Source organism: Aethalodelphis obliquidens, unplaced genomic scaffold, assembly GCF_003676395.1.
Source record: "Aethalodelphis obliquidens isolate GAN/ISIS:26980383/991018 unplaced genomic scaffold, ASM367639v1 scaffold9, whole genome shotgun sequence".
Lineage (NCBI taxonomy): Eukaryota > Metazoa > Chordata > Mammalia > Artiodactyla > Delphinidae > Aethalodelphis > Aethalodelphis obliquidens.
The window spans coordinates 28,721,316-28,740,270 of record NW_020837953.1 but is presented as its reverse complement, the minus strand read 5'-3'; the positions used below and the strand labels follow the sequence as shown (position 1 = coordinate 28,740,270).

Here is an 18,955-nt window from a genome sequence, read left to right as displayed (position 1 = left end):
CTCTCAGTCAAGAAAGGGTGAACTAAAACATATGGGAATATATTAAGCTTTTGATTAAAAAAATGCAAACGCAGTTCCTCCCACACTCACCCCTGTGTTCTCACTCATGCTCTCAGACACACACCCAGCCTCAGGCGCGCGCACACACACACACTCACACACACACTCCCAAACATGCACACGCTCCCTGCACACACACTCAAACACGCACTCCCCCCAGGCTCGCAGGGTGGGAGAGGGAGAGACCTGGTGCCGCCCCAGGGCCCCACCCTTCCCAAGCCCGCCTCGCTGAAATGGCAAAGCTAGACTAAACTCAGGCTCTAGGGGACACACACTGGGCTCTGTGAGCTGCACTGGGGGCAGGGAGATGGAGAGGTCGTGGGGGACAGGTAGCCTTAGACGATTCTGTTCTCCAGGATGGCCAGCCGCTTACTCACAGCTTCCAGTGGACTGGGAGTTAAGGAGATGTGTAGGTTGGCCAGAGCAGGGCAGTGACGGAGTGGCACCTGCACTCAGGGCCCCCCTTCCAGGACTTTCTCTCACTTCCCCCTCATAGCATGTGTTCCCCCCAATGTCAAAACTTATCCATCCACAGCCCTCAGAATGGTGCTTTCCAAAAACAAGCAAGCAGTTACAGTGAGCCCGGAAAGCCCAGCGCTGTCCAGTTGCAGGTGTAGGCCTGCTGGGTCCCCACCTAGTTCTGCCTGAGCCAGGGGAGCTGTGAGGGCTCCAGCCCCATCTGAGTGGAGACTGGTGGGTAGTCATGTCACCGAGAGCTTGAGCAATGGAAGTCCGTGGGCACCATGTTTTCCTGAGCGTGTCCAGGACTCTGTGTGTGTCCAGTCTAGAGCTTGGTTCCTGCCTTTGCTTTGGCAGGGTCAGTATCAAAGCCGGGGCCAGCCTACCTGGCCAGGATCCAGCCCGTCTTCAGCAGGAGGCAGGCAAGGAGGAGGCTGCCCCATCACACCACACAAGGGGCACGGCTTTCTCCTCTCCCGACAGGGACCTCCCCTCCCCTCCCCTCCCCTTCCCCATCCCCCTCCCCTCCCCCTCCCCTCCCCCTCCCTCTCCCTGCAGCAGCCTCTGGAAAAGGATATGCTTCCTGGTCAGGGCCTGCAGCAGCCCCTCCACTTTGGTCCGGAATTTCACGATGGACTCACAGGCACACAGGTCTTCCTCTGGGGTGGACAGAAAGTAGGGAAATAGAAAGAGGATGGTGAGTGGTTGCCTGCCAGAAAGGCGGGTGGTCACTGCCCAAGGCCAGGACTAGGGTGTCTTGGGGGAGTGTGGGGCCTAGGAGATGCTAGAAGGCAGAGAGACACGTGAAATTCTTAAGACAGAGCTCCTAGGAATGATGGAGGGGGGACGACCCCTGAATGTCTTCCTGCTCCCTCAAAGCCCTGATAAAGAACTCCAATATTAGCTTCCCCACGCTGGTCACCTACTATGCAAAGGACACTGTCATCAGGGACCTCTAGGTCATCATGGTGACTCCTCACCCCGATTCTTTGGGGTTGAAGTCATTAACCCCATTTTACAAATGAAGAACTTGAGAAGGAAAACAACTTGCCCTATGGCCAACAGCTAGTTAGTGTCAACAAACATGCAAACCCAGGCGTGTCTGGCTCTGGAATCCATACTCTTTACCACTGGGAACCAGCTGGCAAGGTCACCGGGGAGGATCAGGGGAGGAAGCACGGTTCAAATCCTGGTTCCTCCAGTTATTAAGTGGTTCCACCCCTCTGACCTTGGCTTTCCTGTCTGTAAAATGGACATAACAATATTCCTACCAAATAGGATTAAATGATTCATATTTGGAGTGCACTGAGAAGAGTGCCACATGTATAAGAGCATTCAATATACAGTTGCTGGTTGTTAAAGTCTGACTGGCCAGGCTTCCTCCTGATTCTGCCAACTCATGATGCCACCCCAGCTCCCGTTTTCCCCACCCACATCAAGTCCAGGATGGTTACACACACACACACACACACACACACACACACACACACACCCCTCCCAGAGCCCCACCTGCTCCTCCCATCAACACAATTTCTGGCCTCACTCACCCATGCAGATCTTCTTCTGCAACTTCTTGCCAATCTGGTTGATGGTCTTGAAGTCAGCTGTGTAGAAATAGTGCTCTGCCACGGGCTCCGAGGCAATTTCCCTCAGCTCATCCTCCACAGCGTTGCCCACACCCACAGCAAACATCTTAAAGCCTGCCAAGAGGAACAAGATGAGTAGCAGTGGCCATAGGGACAGGCAGCCATAACTGAGCCTCCCAGGGAATCCCCAGGCAATCAACAGCAGACACCTCCTGGTGGCAGATGCTGGAATTGCAGGTACAATGATTGAGGAAATCAACATCTGCTGAGCCTCTACCATATATCAGACTTGTACTGACTGTACTGGGAACTTTGCAATCTCATGTAACCCTAATAACCATCCATCTGGTGGTTATTATTATTCTCACTTAATAGGTGATAAAACTCAGGCTTGTCCCAAAGTGGGGTTGCCTGCCAACAGTTGGTATGTTCTTGGGAACATTCAACTATAAAAGTTCCAAGCCTCACCTACCAAAGGACCATCAAGCCAGCCACTTACTTTTCTGGGACCTCAGTTTTTTTCTCATTAGTATAAAAAACAGCTGGACAAACCAATCCCTCCTCATTCACACTGAATCTGGGTTTAGGGCACTCATCAGAACAGACATAAGATAAACTATAGTTGAGCTGTTCCATGTGTACCCCTGGCCACTGGTGGTGTTCAGGGTTCAGACAGCACCTACCAAGGTCCTTGGCTTTCTTGGCAGCATCATTAATGTAGTCCTGGCTCCGACCATCAGTGAAGACAATGCCCACCTTCTGGGCACCAGGCCTGGCCCCGCTGGACACACTGAAGGAATTGTCGATGAGGTACTTGAGGGCAGCCCCGGTCATGGTGCCCTTCTCCATGTAGGACATGTTCCGCACAGCTGCCTTGATGTCCTTCTTGGTGTGGAAGCGGCCCAGCGGGAACTCCTGGCGCACAGAGCTTGAGTACTGTACCAGCCCCACTTGGGCCAGCTTGTCCGACACATCCAGCGTGTCCACAATCTGGTTGATGAACTTCTTCACCAGCTCAAAGTTCTCTGGCCGCACACTCTTGGATCCATCAATTAGGAAAACCAGGTCAGTAGCCGAACTGCCACTTCCACCGCTGCAGCCTGGTGGGGGGGGGCAGGATAGGAAGGCAGGGGAGTGATGCTCAAGTTCATAGTCATTCATCACAGCCACTGGCTGGGTACGCACCACACCCAAGATCTGTACGGAGGATCATCCCATTTGGTCCTCAAAACTTCCTCTGTGAAGCCTAAGTTCCTGGCCCCCATGTTACAGCATTGAAACCCGAAGCTCTAAAAGCTGTTAAATCAGACAGCTCAGAAGTAGTGGCACCAAGATGTGAACTCAAGACTATGTAACTCCTTCCACCATATTAAACCTACCACCCACTGTGACAGAAGGAGGGACAGTAGTGAGAAGAGAACTGCTGACGCCAAACTCTAGAAGGCATCTATTGCAGATTGGTCCAGAGGCCAAGTACAGAGAGGCTCAGGTGGGCTTCCTGGGGAGGGGCCAAGGCCCCGTCCCCTGCCCGCCACCTTCCCCAGGCTTGCCTGTGTCCGGCCCACTGACCATTGCAGGTCTTGCCATCACTGTTCAGGGTGAAGCCCTCGCGGCAGGCGCAGGTGTAGGAGCCCGGGGAACTGAGGCACATCTGCTCGCAGTCATGGTCGCCTGTGGCGCACAGGTCTGACACCACTGTGGGGACAAGAGGAGACTCAGAATCTCATGGTCACGGGGCCTCAGACATCTTGGCAAGGATGGCCCCTCAACACGCTCAGGGAAACTGAGGCCCCCGACTGGATGGGGTCCCAGACCCTCAGCCCAGGGCCAGAATCACTGCAGCAGTGCTGACATCCCCGGAGAAGGTGATATTGCGGATAATAAGCTAAAACTTCCCGCTAAAAATGTAGAGGCCAAAGAGGCGGGGCCTTTAACCCCCTTTGTTCACTTTTGTATTCCAAGTGTCTAGAACAACACGTGCAGCAGTGAACACAGCACAAAGAAGATGCTCAACGAACACTTTAGATACCACGTACTGAGCATGGTACTGTGCATGGAATTCTCACAGTCAGATTCATACTCTTCCTAGGCCCGCCCCGTGCCAGAGACCCACCTCTCCTCTGCAAAAGACTCTGAACTTTCTCCTGCCCAATGCCCAGGCCCCTCAGACCCTTCCACATCACAGAAGACTCTGGCACCCCAATACCCCACACCCCCCACACACCCACACCCCCCTCTACCCCCCGCTCCCCCCACACACACACACACTCCCCCCCACCCCCACCCCTGTCCAAATAGCACAGGTTTTTTTAGGCCCTCCCCTTACTGGCTTCTGGCCCCTCCTTGGTCCCTGCCAATACTCTACCACGAAAAGGACTTCTTTTTGGTATCGCCTTTCCCCAACTCCCTTAACCCCAGGCAGGGGACAGCCCCCAGATCAGGCGGCTCTGAGCCCTGGCCCCGCCCCCGAGGTTGGCTCTGTCTCAGTCCCTGCCCCCGTATAGGGCACCTCCAGCCCAGGCCCCGCCCCCACGATGCGCTCTAAGCCACGCCCCTTTTCTGGCCCCGCCCAGACACCGGTACACACACACACACACACACACACACACACACACCTCACTCCCCCAGCACCCCTCCCAGCCTGGTCCATCCCCCGCCCCACGCACAGCAGAAGGCCTCCTGGAACTTCTTGGACAGCTTCTCGATGACGCTGTAGCTCTCCACGTAGTCCACGTGCTCGTCCTGAGGCTCGCTGGCGATCTGCTGCAGCGTGGCCTTGTCCACACGGCCTACGCCGATGGCGAACAGCTCGATGCCACTGGCCCGGGCCCGCGCAGACACGTCCCGCACGCTGTCCTGGGGCCTCCCGTCCGTCACCACGATGACCACCTGCGATACACACGCGGGGCGTGTGTGAGGACCCGGCCTCCCTCCCCGCGCTGGGTGGGCTGCTTGGCCCTCCAGTAAACCCTTAGGATGGTTGGCATAAGAGGAGGTTGACCCAGAAGGGCGGAGTGGCTAGCCCAGGTCACACAGCTAGTCGGCAGCAGGTGGATCTGGCCCCTCACCAACACCAGGGTTTGGGCCTAGGGAAAAGAACCTGGATAGCGAGGAGGCAACAGGTTTTCTCTGACTGAGAGACGTGGCTGAGCTGTTCTCTCATCTGACTATGGGCTCTGGGTGTCTCCTCCCTCGGGCATGACCGCCTGAGGGCAGAGCCTCGTCTCCCCTGTCAAACGAGGGCCTCTGACAGCCAGGCCCAACCTGCGCTCAACACCGTACAGTTCTACCCTTTGGCCACCAGAGGGAGGCAGAGGCTACGGAATGGCAGTTTTTCCTCCGGTCTGGACATTTTCTCCCGTATGCCCTGGGAAGGAGGCTGTTCCCACATTGATGCCCAAGGAATGAAGGAAGATGCTGCCTTTTCTCCCTCCATTCCCCAAGATACTACCTGCCCTTTCCTAAGAGGAAAACACTCTTCCCCTCCCACAAGGCACCTCTGTGCCGTACCCCAGAAAGGGCAACAGGAGGGGACCCTGGCGCTGAGCCTGGCCCTCATCACCCCCTGCCGGAGCCTGCCCTAAAGTTGGGTCCTCACAGCTCTGCTGGAGTCTGAGACTCGGCATCCAGCCCCCTTAGCTGCTTTTCTCCTTCTGACCTGGGTCTGCTTCTGATTCCTGAGTCCCCACCCCTGGCCCAGATGCCCAACCCCTTGGATTGGGTCTTGGTGATCTGACAGGCCTGGGTTAGAAATGCAGCTCCATGAGGCACAGCTCACCTTCCTGAGCCCCTGTTCTTTCATCTGGATAAAGGGGGTGTAGTGAGGCCCACATGAGACGATTCATGGTAAGAAGCCCGGAAGGGGCAGCATTATTTTTAATATCATTACTCTGGGGCCCCTGGGGAGCAGCCTTGCACAATCTCTTCCCCTCCAGAGGCCTAGGCTCCTGGCACTGAAAACCAGGCTCTTCACTGTCACCTGCTGCCACGTTCCCATGAGTCCCCACCTTGCTGATGTCCGGTGAGCTGGGGCGACCGCCCTCAGCATCGCTTAAGGCCTTGGTGATGACGAACTGGATGGCCAGGCCCGTCATGGTGCCTGTGGACAGCGGCTGGATGCGGCGCACGGCCTGCAGCAGCATGGCCTTGGAACCGTGGGCCCGCAGCGGGAACTCCTGCTTCACGGAGCTGGCGTAGTTGACCACGCCCACGCGGGTGGCATTGGGCCCCACGTCCAGTGACTCGATGACCTGGGACAGGAACACCTTCACCTTCTCAAACTCCACTGGCCGCACGCTGCGTGAGCTGTCGATGACGAACACCAGGTCTATGGGCCGGGTCCGGCAGAGGTGCCCTGGGAGGCGGCAAAGGTCAGGAGGATGGACCAGAGACACTCAAGACAAAGGAGCAGCTCACCAGCAGCTACTTAGGTCTCGACGTGAGGCCCCAGGCAGAGTAGACCAGACATGAACCAGGCTGGCTGGGTCCTATCATCAGCGTGGGGACACTGGAGCAAGCAACTTGCCAGAGGTTGCTCAGCCCATGGGAAAGACAAAGGCTCGAATGGCGCCCTCACCTCTCTGAGCCTCAGTTTCCTTTCTGTACAATGAGCAGGTGGTCTCTTCCTTACAGGATCCTTTGAGGACAAGCAAAAAGGCACGTAGGGTGCCAGCACAGGGCTGGGCATGCAGGGTGTTCAGGGGGCAGCAAAGGAGAAGACAGCCTTCATGTCTCAGGTTTCAGCCCAGAGTGGTTACCGCCAACAAGGGGCAGCTCTTTCCCCTGGCTGGGCAGGAGGGCCCTGAGGGTGGGCCCTTGGGCGGGCGCGGCCTTGAAGGCCAACGCAGCACCTGTCAACATGGCCTCTTTCATCTGAGCATTAAAGCAAATCAGCAAAGCGGACCCAATTTGCGTCGATCTGCCAGCTGGTGTCCAAGAGCAGGAGAACAGGCAGGAGTTCCTACTGGTCACCTTGGCAGCCTGACCAAGTGGGCCCCCAAGACACACCCCCAAGGAGCAATGTCTTCCCAGACAGCCTGGGAGGCAGCACCATGTGCTGGGTGGTACACAGAGCCCGAGTGAGGTATACAGGGGTCCGAAGCCCAGCTCAGCCACTCTGTGGCCCTGGGCAGATCATTGCACCTTTGAAGCTTCACTTTTCTCATCTGTCTGGAGGGAAGAATAGGCCTAATGCCTGGTGTTATCACCGGCCTGGACCTGCAGCCTGGTGGGACTTCGTACAAAGGCCAGCCCCCTCCGTCCCACACTGAGTCTGAGCTGCTCCCAAACAGGGATGCAGGAAGAAGAATCAGGAAAGGCAAGGTGTGCGGGACTGTCCCAGCCCCCAGCCACAGTGCCCTAGGTCCAGGCGTCAGAGGTCCTCAAGGGACCTCAGAAATCACCTTGCTGCTGGCTCCCCAGTCTCCACTAGCTGAGGCTACAAATGGGTAAACTGAGGCCCAGAGAGGGTGAGGGAACTGGCAGTGGGTCAGGAGCCCAGGGGCTGAGGCTTTCTCGCTCTGTGGTCTTAGAGGGGTCCTCTCCTCTCTGGCCTCTTTTTCCCCATCTGTACAGGAGGAGTTGGGCATTCTAGGATTCTGTGTCCAAGGCTGAAACTCAGAGGGGTACAGCCCATGGGGAGGCCAATCGGGAATCTGCTGGAAGGGCTGGTGGAAGGGGGAACCCCTTCTTGGCCACCCCCACGTCTGCACTTATTGGAGAGCCGTGAGCTCAGCCCTGGGCCTGGTGCAGCCCCAGATGTCAGCGGGCTCTCTGGGTAGTGTCTGCCCTTGGTGACCCAGAAGACCGAGGGCCCTGCAGTTTGCGTGGTCCCTGAGGACAGCCTGGGAGCTGCAAAGCCCAGAGAGAGGCTCAGAGAACCCCACTCATGTCCCTGGAAAGAACAGACAGGGTCACCCTGCCCGAGCCCTTGTGACTGTCACCATCTCTGTCTGCTCCTGGGTCAGCCTGCAGGCCACCCCTGCCTCCCTGCCCCCTCCCCATCCTGGATCCCACTTAGCCTCTGTCTGTCTCGGTGCCCGGTGTCCCCCACCTCACATGGGCCCCCTCACCTCTGGACAGGGGCGCAAGGCCAGGTACGCGTGGGACATGCAGCAGCAGCAGGCCACAGAGCACGAGGCAGGGGCCACAGAGTGCCCTCATGGTTCTGGCAGCGCAGGCGGTATCGGCACAGTGGTGGGGACCAGTGGGGGCCAGGTCTTATCAAGCTCGCTGCCTGCCCAGACGGCCCCCCACTGACGTGGGGCGGCCCCCTTCGGGGGGCGGGGCCGGGCTGAATGGAGGTGTGTGTGCCAGGGAGGGAGGGAGCCGCCCGGCCTGGGCTCCGGAGGCCCCTCTGACCACAAGGGTTCCTTTGCCTGCAGGAGCTGCAGCTGGAATCCAGGAAATCTCAGGTGGGTGGAGGGTGGCTCCTCCAGGGCGCAGAGCCCGCGCTGGCCCGAAGTTGCCACTCCCAGCCCAGGGAGACCTGAGTCCAGCGGCTCGCTCCCCTGCACTGCCCGCACCCTCATCCCACAGCCACGCTTTTCTCGCCCCTACCGTTCCAACCCCAGTCTCCCCGTTGGCCTCCGCTGCCTCTCCACACACGCCCTGCTCTCCAGCCGCGCCTGGATTCTGAGCTCTCCTCAAGCCTTTGTATACGCAGGACCATCTACCCATAATGCCCTTTCCTCCCGATCACTCTCTGCCTAACCATCTTGCAAGGTCATATCGGGGCGAACATGTACCCGAGCCCCTAGTATGTGGGGGGCAGTAGGGAAGGTGGTTGAAAGCTCAGACTTAGGAGCCAGGTGACCTGGGTTGGCTTTGTACTGCCTGTGTGACTGTAGGCAGGTTACTTCACCTCTCTGTGCCTCAGATTCCTCATCTGGAAACACCGGGAGGGGTTGATTGGAAGAGCAGACTTATATGAACCATCTCACTGAATTCTCTTGCCAGCCCTGTGAGGCAACCGATATTATTACTCCCACTTCCCAGGTGAGGAACTGAAAAACAGTTTTGAAGTAACTTGTCTAAAGTGCAGCTCAGTGTCAGTGCCAGGAAAGGTCCCCAAACCAGTATTCTCAGCCACCCTGCTTGCACGGGTAAAGCTTGCACGGGAGGGGCCTTCTCCATGCCCACCTCTCCCGTGGCTCCCCTGGGGTTAGGACCCCCTCCCTGTGCTTCCGTGCCTTGACCATTTCATCCATGAGTGGGTGTCTGATTGATTCATCTCTGCGTCTGGGACCAGCCCAGGGTCTGCACAGAGGAGGCAAAAATAAGGCTTGTAAGTAAAGGAGTATAATCAGGAAGGGTCCCCACCATTGCATCTGGGTCCAGTAGTTGATGGGATAGAGCAGAGAGAGCATGGGCTTGGCCATCTGAGAGAACCACGTTCAAATGCACTTCTGCTGCTCACCAGCTGGGTGACCTGGAGCTGGTGACTTAGCCTCTCTGAGCCTCAGCTCGTTGCCGTACAAGATGATAAGGGAATGGTAGCTCTTGGCTTGCCTGCCTCACTGGAACCCTGTGAGGAGTCGATGAGAGGACGGAAGCGGAGATTGGGGACTGAAAGGTTATCATCTTTTGGGAGGTATAATCGCTAATACTTAAGGCCTTTGACTTCACTCTGTATAAATTATACCTCAATAAAAGGAAGTGTACAGGTGCTTTTTAAAAAGTGATTGCTGGGCACAGCTGATCCAACAAATATTGTCACAATCTTCAGCGGTGATGATGGTAACAGTCCCTTCCACGTGTGACACGGCACAGTCACTCGCTCTATTACCCTGTCTCCTTTGTTCCCCCAACAAACCGGTGAGGGCAGCAGATCCAACTATATTAGCCCATTTGTCAGATGAGGAAACTGAGGCCCAGAGGGGTTCGTGACTTGCCTGAAGCCACCCAGCCTGTTTAGGGGCAGAGCCAAGCTTAGAAATCAGGTCTCATTCCCCTTTGCCCCTATTTAGAGAGCAAGGAAGTTAAAAGCATTTCCCTCTGAGTTTTCCCATTTTCATTTCATTTTTTCACAATTCACAGTCCTCCCCAGTTCCAAAAACCAGTTGAAATGGATTTCTTTTCTTCTCTGCAACTTGAAAGTCTAATTCTCTTCTCCAGAGATGCCACAGGGTGTGGTCATTGTGGCCCTTATCACTTCCCCAAATTGTGTTATGAATGTGGTATCTGGCCCCCACCCCCACCCTTGCCCCAGAGGATGTCAGCTCCCTCCCAGCAGGGGGCTTGTCTGTCTCATCACCAGTAAACCCCCCAGACCCAGCTTGGTGCCTATCACAGGGTATCTGGTGAGCAAATGAAGAAATGAATTAAAAGAAGGAAGTAATGATGAACTGGGTCCATTTCCATGTTAACCATTAAAGGTCAGGCTGGGGTTGGTGATGGTGACCAATGGCGAGAGAGGCACAGTGCCCGCCCCCCACTCCCCTGCTGCAGGTAGACGAGCAGAACGTGAGCTGGAGTCTCCTAGCCCACCACCCCTCTCCCCAGTGGACAGAACTGTGTCCGGAGCTCAGGGTACAAAGCCCTCTTGGCCAGGGCAGCAGCTGGGCCCATGAAACAGCTCTTTCAGCTCTGTCTCTGAATGGCAGGCCTATGGGCTCCTCAGAGGAACAGAAGCGCCTTTTCTGTGTCACTTCGCTCATTAACAGAGCCACAGAAACATGCTACAGGTAAGTTTTCAGGAACAGAGATGGGTTCCCCCCAAAGGGGCAGTTTTAACATTCCATAGTGGGAGTGGGGGCTTGGTGGGGAGGAGACCTGGAAGTTGAGTATATACATTGAGGAAAGAAAATAAATATTTGTGTTTTGAAAATGTGAAACATTTTACCCCAGGAATCAAAATCGGGAACAGTGTGGCCGGTATTAGGCAAGGAGAAAAACCGCGCTGAGGGGCCTCCATTAAGGCAGCTCCCGAGACACACAGGCGGCCGTGAAGCGCTCCCCCTGTTCCCTCCTTGTTTTCGCACACCTCGGGTTTCCAGAAACTTAAAGACTTTAGTGTTTTATCCAAGAGAGAGGTTTTGTGATCCATTGAGAGGCCCCTGGGCACAGTGTGGGTCAGGAGAAAGCACACAGGACTCCCCCTCCTGTGCCCCAAGCTCAGCTCTTTTCCTGAAGAGCAAACCTGGGTATCTCCCGATGCAGGGCAGTCCAGGGCTGCCTGTCCCCTAGACCTTCCAAACCATCATCACCGTTTGCTGGATCCACATATACCTTTACTATTTTTTGGATTAATCTTTCTAACATTAAACCGACTCACTTTTGGACAAAAATTTCTCCTCTTTCTTATTTGAAACAACAGCCGTGAAATCGCTGGTTTGATGTACCGATGACATACTTATTCCAAAATGCCTTCAGATAAATTCAAAACTAATTAAACTTAACTTTTTCTTCCACGTATCACCGAAATTATCTTGCTTTCTGTCAGTGGTGCTCATGCCAGACATTGAGGAATCCTATGAAGTGAAAAAGTTTTGGAATCAGACAGAGCTGGGTTTGAGCCCCCGTTCTGTCACCTGCCAGCTCTGTTGACATCAGATGAATCCCCTCACTTTTCTGCTCTTTAGTTCTATGTCTATAAAGTGGGGATCTCAGTGCCGATGTCAGAGGATGGTGGAGAACGAAAGGTATTGAGTGCCGCATCCATGCTTACTGCTTTCACAGTGCCTTCTTGTATTAATCAGCATAGAAGAGGCCAAGTTACTGCAACAAGCAAGCCCTCGGATCACAATGGCTCAACACAAGGGTCTGTTTCTCTCCTGTGACGCAGCCCAGCGCTAGACAGGACCTCCCCAAAGCTGCCTCTCTCTTGGTAGCCCATCATTTCCACATCCTTTGTCTCCAGACACACGGACAAGAGAGGGAAAAGGAGCACACATCACCTGACTCCACCTGGGGATGGAATGACTCCAAGGGGTGGGGTGTGGGTGTTTAGTGAGAAGGACGTGCTCTATCACGCTTCCCAAGGAAAAACAGCTTCTGTTGGCCTTATATCACCTCTAGATGAAAATTCAAATTTAGCTGGGCATTTAAGGTCCTTCAAAATCTGTTTCTTGACACCTTTTCCAGGCCGTTGCCAGTCTCTCTCCCTCCCCCCACCATCCCCCTCTCTTTTCTGCCACAGAATGAGTCACTCCCTCCTCCGTCTTCTCTCACTGCACATTTTTATTGGCTTTTATCCCTTCTCTGCCTCACTTCCCCGCTCACTCTACTTCCTGGGACCACCTCCCAAATAAACAACCTGTACCCAAGTTCACGTCTCAGGATCTGCTTTGGGGGGAACTTAAGCTAAGCGAAGGTAAAGCTTTGGGGTCCAAGATGAGGATGCCTTTGGGGCCGTCCTGGGGGTCGGGAAGAACAGGACCCCAACAGGTGGGGAAGGGGAGGGCCAGGAAGGGAGGTGCCCCTACAGGACCCCAAGGGCAGCTAGGATCTGTGGGGCACTAAGCAGAATTCTCATTCACATGCATCTGCAGGTCACTCTCTGTTTTATACTTCCTTCCGTTACCCGCAAACTGTCGATAGTTTGGTTAAGGTGGTTCGAAAGAAAATGCAGATTCCCAGGATCCTTCCCAGACCCAGTGAATCTGTATTTCTAAGGTGCTTCTGATGTAACTAAACCACCGATCTCACCCAACCTCCCATATGAAACATAAAGTCTCTCTCTGGAAAGCTGTCATCCAGCCTATGGTGTTCAGCCTCTTGGACGGGGAGCTTGGTGCTTCCCAAAGTGTTTTCCATCCGGCTCTGAAAGCGAGCCAGTCTCCCGGTATACCATGTTCAACGACCTGAAGATCATGGCCACACCCCCACTAAGCTGATTCTTCCCGAATGAAAACGTCCTCACATCCTACAACCATCCTTTACAACACATGGATTTCAGCCCATGACCAGTGGCATTTCAATTTGTCTCTCCCCCTCCTAAAAATGTGAGCTCTGAATTTAATATAATGCTCTGGCTCGCAGAACAGAATATATTTTCTCTCCCAGTTTCTAAGGTACCTAACTTCCCTTGGTGTTGCCTGAAATCCGTGCTGTTGTCCCCTCAGCCTCAACACAGAGCCTCTGGAGACCTGAGAAGACCACCTGAGGTTGTGTAAACAATGGTTGGCTTACCTGCTTCATCTTTCAAAACTGGACCTATACTGACCAAGACTTCAGACGTGCAGGATTGTCGGTGCTGCCGTCACTTAGACGCTGAAGGACGAACAATAAAACTTCCTCCAAATCGGGAAGGGGTGCTACATTCTTTTTCCATTGCTATGTAGCAGCTTAAACACAGCACAAATATAGCCCCTCGTGGTTCCCGAAGGTCAGAAGTCTGGGTTCTCTGCTCAGTGCCTCGCAAGGCTGAAATCAAGCTGTAATCAAGGCTGGGCCTTGTTCTTTTCTGGAGCTGAGGATCCTCATGCAAGCTAACACGGTGGTTGGAAGAATTCATTCCCTTGCAGTTGTCAGACTGAACTCCCTCCCCACCTCTGCTTGCAGGCGGTTACCCAGGGGCCACTCAGCAACCAGGGGTCACCCGACAGTCCTTGTCATGTGCTCTCCCCCAAGGCCTCTCACGCGTCACATCTCTCCCATGCCAAACCTCCTCTTTCTGAAGAGCCCAGTCCCTTTTAAGGGATCAACTGATCAGGTCAGTTTCACCCAGAATAATCTCCCTTTCTCAAAGTCAACTTACCAGCTAACATAACCCAATCCCAGGAGTGACTGTCCCATCAGAGTCCCAGGCTCCGTCCACACTCAAGGGGAGAGAACTAGACAAGGTCATAGGTCATTGGAGACTTCTTAGAATTCTGCCCACCCGGTGGTATATATAGGCATAGAACAAGAGGAGGGAGGGAAGAGGACAGGGGATTGACAAGGAAATACAACATTTTTATAATACAAGTGAATCTACAAAGACAGAAACAGACTCACAATCATAGAAAACAAACATATGACTACCAAAGAGGGAAGGGAAGGGAAGGGGGGAGGGATTAGGAGTATGCGATTAAAAGATACACACGACTATATATAAAATAGATAAACAACAACGATTTACCGTATAACACAGGGAATAATATTAACACAATATTGTAAATCAGATCTACTTCAAAAATATCTGATTCAAAAATGGACAGAGGCAGTAAATACACATTTTTTCAAAGAAGACACCCAAATGGCCAACAGATACCTGAAAAGATGCTCAACATCACTATCAGAGAAATGCAAATCAAACCACAAGACGTCTCCTCACACTTGTTAAAATGGCCATCATTAAAAAGACAAGGTAAAACAAGCATGGGTGAGAACGTGGAGAAAAGGGAATCCTTGTTCCCTGTTTGCCTGTTGGGGGAAACGTAAATCATTTCAGCCACTACGTAAAACAGGATGACGGTTTCTCAAAAAATTAAAAATCGATTTGGAACTTTATGCTACGACAAGGCCACTTCTAGACATATATCTAAAAAGATAAAAACTGGATCTCGGGGCTTCCCTGGTGGCGCAGTGGTTGAGAGTCCACCTGCCGAGGCAGGGGACACGGGTTCGTGCCCTGGTCTGGGAAGATCCCACATGCCGCGGAGCGGCTGGGCCCGTGAGCCACGGCCACTGAGCCTGCACATCCGGAGCCTGTGCTCCGCAGCGGGAGAGGCCACAACAGTGAGAGGCCCGCGTACCGCAAAAAAAAAAACTGGATCTCAGAAAGGAAGAAAGAAAGAAATACAGCATTTTTCAGTTCAGGAAAAGTTGCTTCAGGGTCAGTAGGGGGAGGACTAGGTGATAATTACACCAAAACTACGCCTGGTGGTTACTGAGTCTGTAGGTCCTTCCGCCTCCGGTGCCTTCAGCGACGGAGGCTGCTGGGGCAGCACCCTGTGGAGTCTGACCACCTGAGAGCAAGGTCTGGCCCTGTTCTCACTCGCAGAGTGACCGTGGGCAACCGAGGGATGTTACAGTGTCAAGGTTGTTCCACCTACAGCCTCCATAAGGACACCCAAAGCCAGGAACATCTAGATCTTTCCTTCCCACACTCTCCCTACGACAACTGCCGTCACCTCTCAGGGCAGAGGAGCTGGGAAGGTGCACGGTGATGTCCCTGGCGGGTTCCTGTTCCTTCCACTGTCCCACCTGAAGCCCCTTAGAACACCTTGGCTTTTCCCCAAACCCTCTGACAGGAGCTCAGCTCCACCTACATGTAAAATTTCAGCAACTTGGCCCTGGCAAGGTCAAGGCTGAAAGAATTATGGTGTTGTAAGCTGTGAGCTATCAGAGGGGAGACTCCCAGGCTGGAGTCACCCTCTGACCTGTGGTCGCGTCTCCAGGCCTTTGCCAAGGTTGCCTCCCTGCCTGGACTGTCCCCCCAGCACGTGGAACGGAGGAAGCTGCAAGGTCAGTGTCCTGCTTAACCACCTGGGCCGGGGAGACGGCAGCAAAACTGTTTACCAGATGGACTCTGTTTGTTTAAGGCTGCGGCTCCCTCGTGCTGGCCGCTCCCTGCCAAGCCCACTGCCTATTGAAACGCCCTTGTGGCTAATGAGGCCCGCTTCCTCCGGGAGTCCCAGGGGAGAGGCTGGAATATGAGCGCCAGCTCCCAGACAGCCCATCCAGGTGGGCAGTGGGAGCCCATCCAGGTGGGCGGTGGGAGGGGCCTGTGGCCGCAGAGACCCACAGGAGCAGCTTCTCACACCCAGCGTAGGTGTTCTCACACCCCCCGGGCCCAGCTTCCTTTAACCTGGGACTTAAAACTTCAGTCTTTAAGACTTAAAACTATTTCATTGCAAATTAGAGATTTCATTGCCTGATTGGACATGAATCCCTGGTCTCCCCAAAGTCAGCAGAGACCTCACAAAATGGAGAATTTGCCCATAAATCCAGGGCAAGGCTTCTTCATCCGCCATGTGGGTGTCATCCCCACCGCCCGCGGGGCTGTTGCAGTGTAGCTGTGCTGTCCAGATTTATGGCCCCTTCAGGCCACAGCCTCTGTGTATGTGAACCACTCTCTCTCATGGGCCGTCAGACCTCACACATGCTGTCTTGGTTTCAGTCCCTACAAGCAGTCAGGCGGGCTGGAAGCCAGAGGCTGGACAGGGCAAGGAGACATGTGCTTTCACGTGAGGGCATGCCCTGGGAGGCCATGGGCCAGTATCACGTCCTGCTGATGGGTTAACGCCTCCGTGAACCCAACCACTTGGTGACACGCCATCCACATGACATCCCACCCACGTGTCCACAGATGGCACTCACATCTCAACCTCCCTCCTTCCTCACTCTCCTGACTCCAGACCTATAGACACAGCTGCCTCCTGAGTAACTCCCATCATGTGGTCCCCAGGGTAGCTCAAATGCAAGCTTAATGCATCTTCTTTTGTCCCCCGTCCTATATCCTCAGCTCAGAGCTAGGCACCACCATCCCAAAGACTCTCCAAACCTGGGCACCAGTCTCATGAACCTCCTCTTCCTCACTTCTGCCCTGCAGGTCCTGCTTCCCAAATGCCTCATGGATCTACCCAGCCCCATGTCCACTGCCTGAGTTTGTGCCCCCAACATACCTCACCTGGACCACTTCCCCTGTCAGCTTCTGTCTGGGTCCTGAGCCCACAACGGATGCCTCCTCTACCGCAAGCAGCGTAGGGCTCTAGAGCCAGGCCTAGAACGTCCTCGGTGCCGGGACGTTCAATGATAATTATGCCTCAGTCCCCATCTTCAAGGGGCTCTTCAAGTTTCGGAATCATGTCATCACTCTGCTCACCCTGCAAGGTGCCTGAGGTGGGCCAGGAAGGACCAGAGGGAGAAGCTCGGGTTCCATCAGGCCTGTCGGAGTCAAAGCCCAGCTCTGCCCCTTAACCAATGGTGACTCTGGGCAAGTGGCTTGCCCGCCCTGAGCCCCAGGAAGCATCCGTGCATGGCACCTGCACGTGGGGCAGGTGGGAGAGTCACACAGACGACACACAGGAGTGCCCACTCAGTGACCGTTCCTGCTGCCATCACAGCCTTGAGAAACTGGGGTGCGCCCTCCCGCTCCGCCACAAGGGCTTGACTTTGTCGACTCTCCTTCCCTCCAAGAGACAGCCCGTCCGGATGGCGCTCACCTGCCTGGCCTGCACGAATTCCCTCTTTCCTGGGGCCAGCCCCTTTCCAGGCATCTGGTTCAAACAGGCCCTCTCAGTGGGTCCAACCTGCCCCATCAAAGGACCCCTGCATGAGCCTCAAATGGGGCATTGATAGGGCCGTGGTGAGGGCTGCCCAGCAATGGTGGGCTGTCTGGGCTTGGCCCGGGCCACGTGACTTCCCCAAACACAGCTATTTCCTGTTCCTCGGGCCAGCCCCCTCCCAGCCGCCTGGCCACAGGGCACAATTCCACTATACACCTCTGCCCGTTCTTTGGCTTCGAGCCAGGATTGGGGTGGGAATGAGGATTGGGGTATCACCTCAGCTGGTCCTCAGGACACACGGTCATGGCCCCTCGGCATCTTCTTGATGAGGATGCAAGGCTGGAGGAAAGGCTAGTCCCCTCCTCCTGTGACCTCTGCCCTCAATCCCCATTTGATGGTGGCTTCTGGGGGGGCCTCTTCATATGGATCTTCACGAGAAGCAAGAACTCACACAGACTGTGGCCCCAGCCCTTTTAGCCTCCACTTAAAGTAGAATGAAAAGGCACTTAGTCTAACCCCTGACTGCTGTGTGGCCTCAGGAAAGTCACTTGATGTCTCTGGGCCTCAATTACCTCATGTGTGAAAGGGAGGTCGCTGTCCGTCTCTATTAGAGCCTCACTTTATCAGTTGTTTGGGGATCTGATAAAGAGCAGATAAAACCTATGAAGAAATCTGCTGTCCCCAAGAAAAGCTGACAACTCCAGAAGGTTGACAATTCCTCTCAAATCCCCTTCTCTCCTTCTCCACAGGAGGACTTCACCAGCCTTCTTATGGGTCCCTGACTTTGGTCTCTTCCTTTCTAAAGCCCAAGCCCGATCCTGTAACTCCCCTGCCCCCAAACCCTCAAAGACTCCCCCTGTCCCAGGATGAGCCCATGCTCCTGGGCACAGCATTCAAGGCTCTGTTAGGTCTCATTTGGTACTGGGGGTGGAGCCCAACTCAGACTGCCTCGTGCTCTCTGCCAGCTTCACTCTCAGGCAGCTCAGCCCGAGAGGAAGAAGGCAAGAGGTGGAGAAAGAGAGAAAGAGGTGACTGAAGAATTTGATTCCTGGGTCCAGCCACGCCTGACCAGATTCCCTGGATTTTCATTTATGTGAGCCAAGAAACATCACGACCACCCTTCAGTTGTTGTTGTCATTGTTTTCAATAAACTTGGTTCACTAAGGTTCCTGTTACTTGCAAGCATCTCCTTCCTGTAAAGGCCCTTCTTGGCTGAAGTTAGCCAGGGTGGGCCTGCAGCCAAAGAACCCTGATGTTCACAAAGGCTCTTTGTGATCCAGGCCCCCAGCCCCTGGCAGCCTCCTCTGCCTCCCCTCCCCACTTGCAGCCACACTAGGCTACCTCTCCAGCTCCTCTCCCCACTTCCACATCCTGCCACTTCAGCCCAAAACATCCTCCCCCAGTTTGCTCCCTGCTGCCCCTTCATCCTTCAAACTCAGCTCGGTGAAGCCTCCAAGAAGCCTCCTCTGGCTGTCCTAGGTCCCTCAGGCTTTCCCCGTGACGGGGTTATCATCATCACAGGCCATGATAATCATTTACATGTCTGTCTTCCCCTTCCCCAGATGGGGGGTAACTGGAGGCTAGTCTGACCTATTGTGGTCACCCCAGTGCCCAGTGCAGGACCTGGCTCCAGGTGGGTGCTGTCCAAGTGAGTAGGGTCCATGCCTTATCAGGGAGACATCAGGGTGCTTAGAGGGG

General features: G+C 54.6%; 1 protein-coding gene across 1 annotated transcript; it reads right to left on the bottom strand.

Moving 5' to 3' along the window:
- Positions 1–288: 288 nt before the first annotated feature.
- Positions 289–8,310, bottom strand: MATN1 (matrilin 1). Its single transcript, XM_027110706.1, has 8 exons — positions 8,177–8,310; positions 6,113–6,459; positions 4,772–4,994; positions 3,675–3,800; positions 2,789–3,205; positions 2,067–2,219; positions 1,098–1,178; positions 289–445 (listed from the first exon to the last, which is right to left on the bottom strand). The coding sequence occupies exons 1-8, from the start codon at positions 8,265–8,267 to the stop codon at positions 396–398; spliced, it is 1,488 nt and encodes a 495-aa protein (XP_026966507.1). The 5' UTR covers positions 8,268–8,310; the 3' UTR covers positions 289–395.
- Positions 8,311–18,955: the final 10,645 nt, after the last annotated feature.

What these genes read in the sequence shown, in the direction of transcription:
- MATN1 (XM_027110706.1), bottom strand. Translation starts at nt 8,267, where the DNA reads ATGAGGGCACTCTGTGGCCCCTGCCTCGTGCTCTGTGGCCTGCTGCTG. An exon ending in CAAGAAAGCCAAGGACCTTG is followed by an intron (nt 2,220 to 2,788) that starts GTAGGTGCTGTC and finishes TCCTCTTGGCAG; the next exon opens with GCTTTAAGATGTTTGCTGTG. An exon ending in GCAGAAGAAGATCTGCATGG is followed by an intron (nt 1,179 to 2,066) that starts GTGAGTGAGGCC and finishes TGTCCACCCCAG; the next exon opens with AGGAAGACCTGTGTGCCTGT.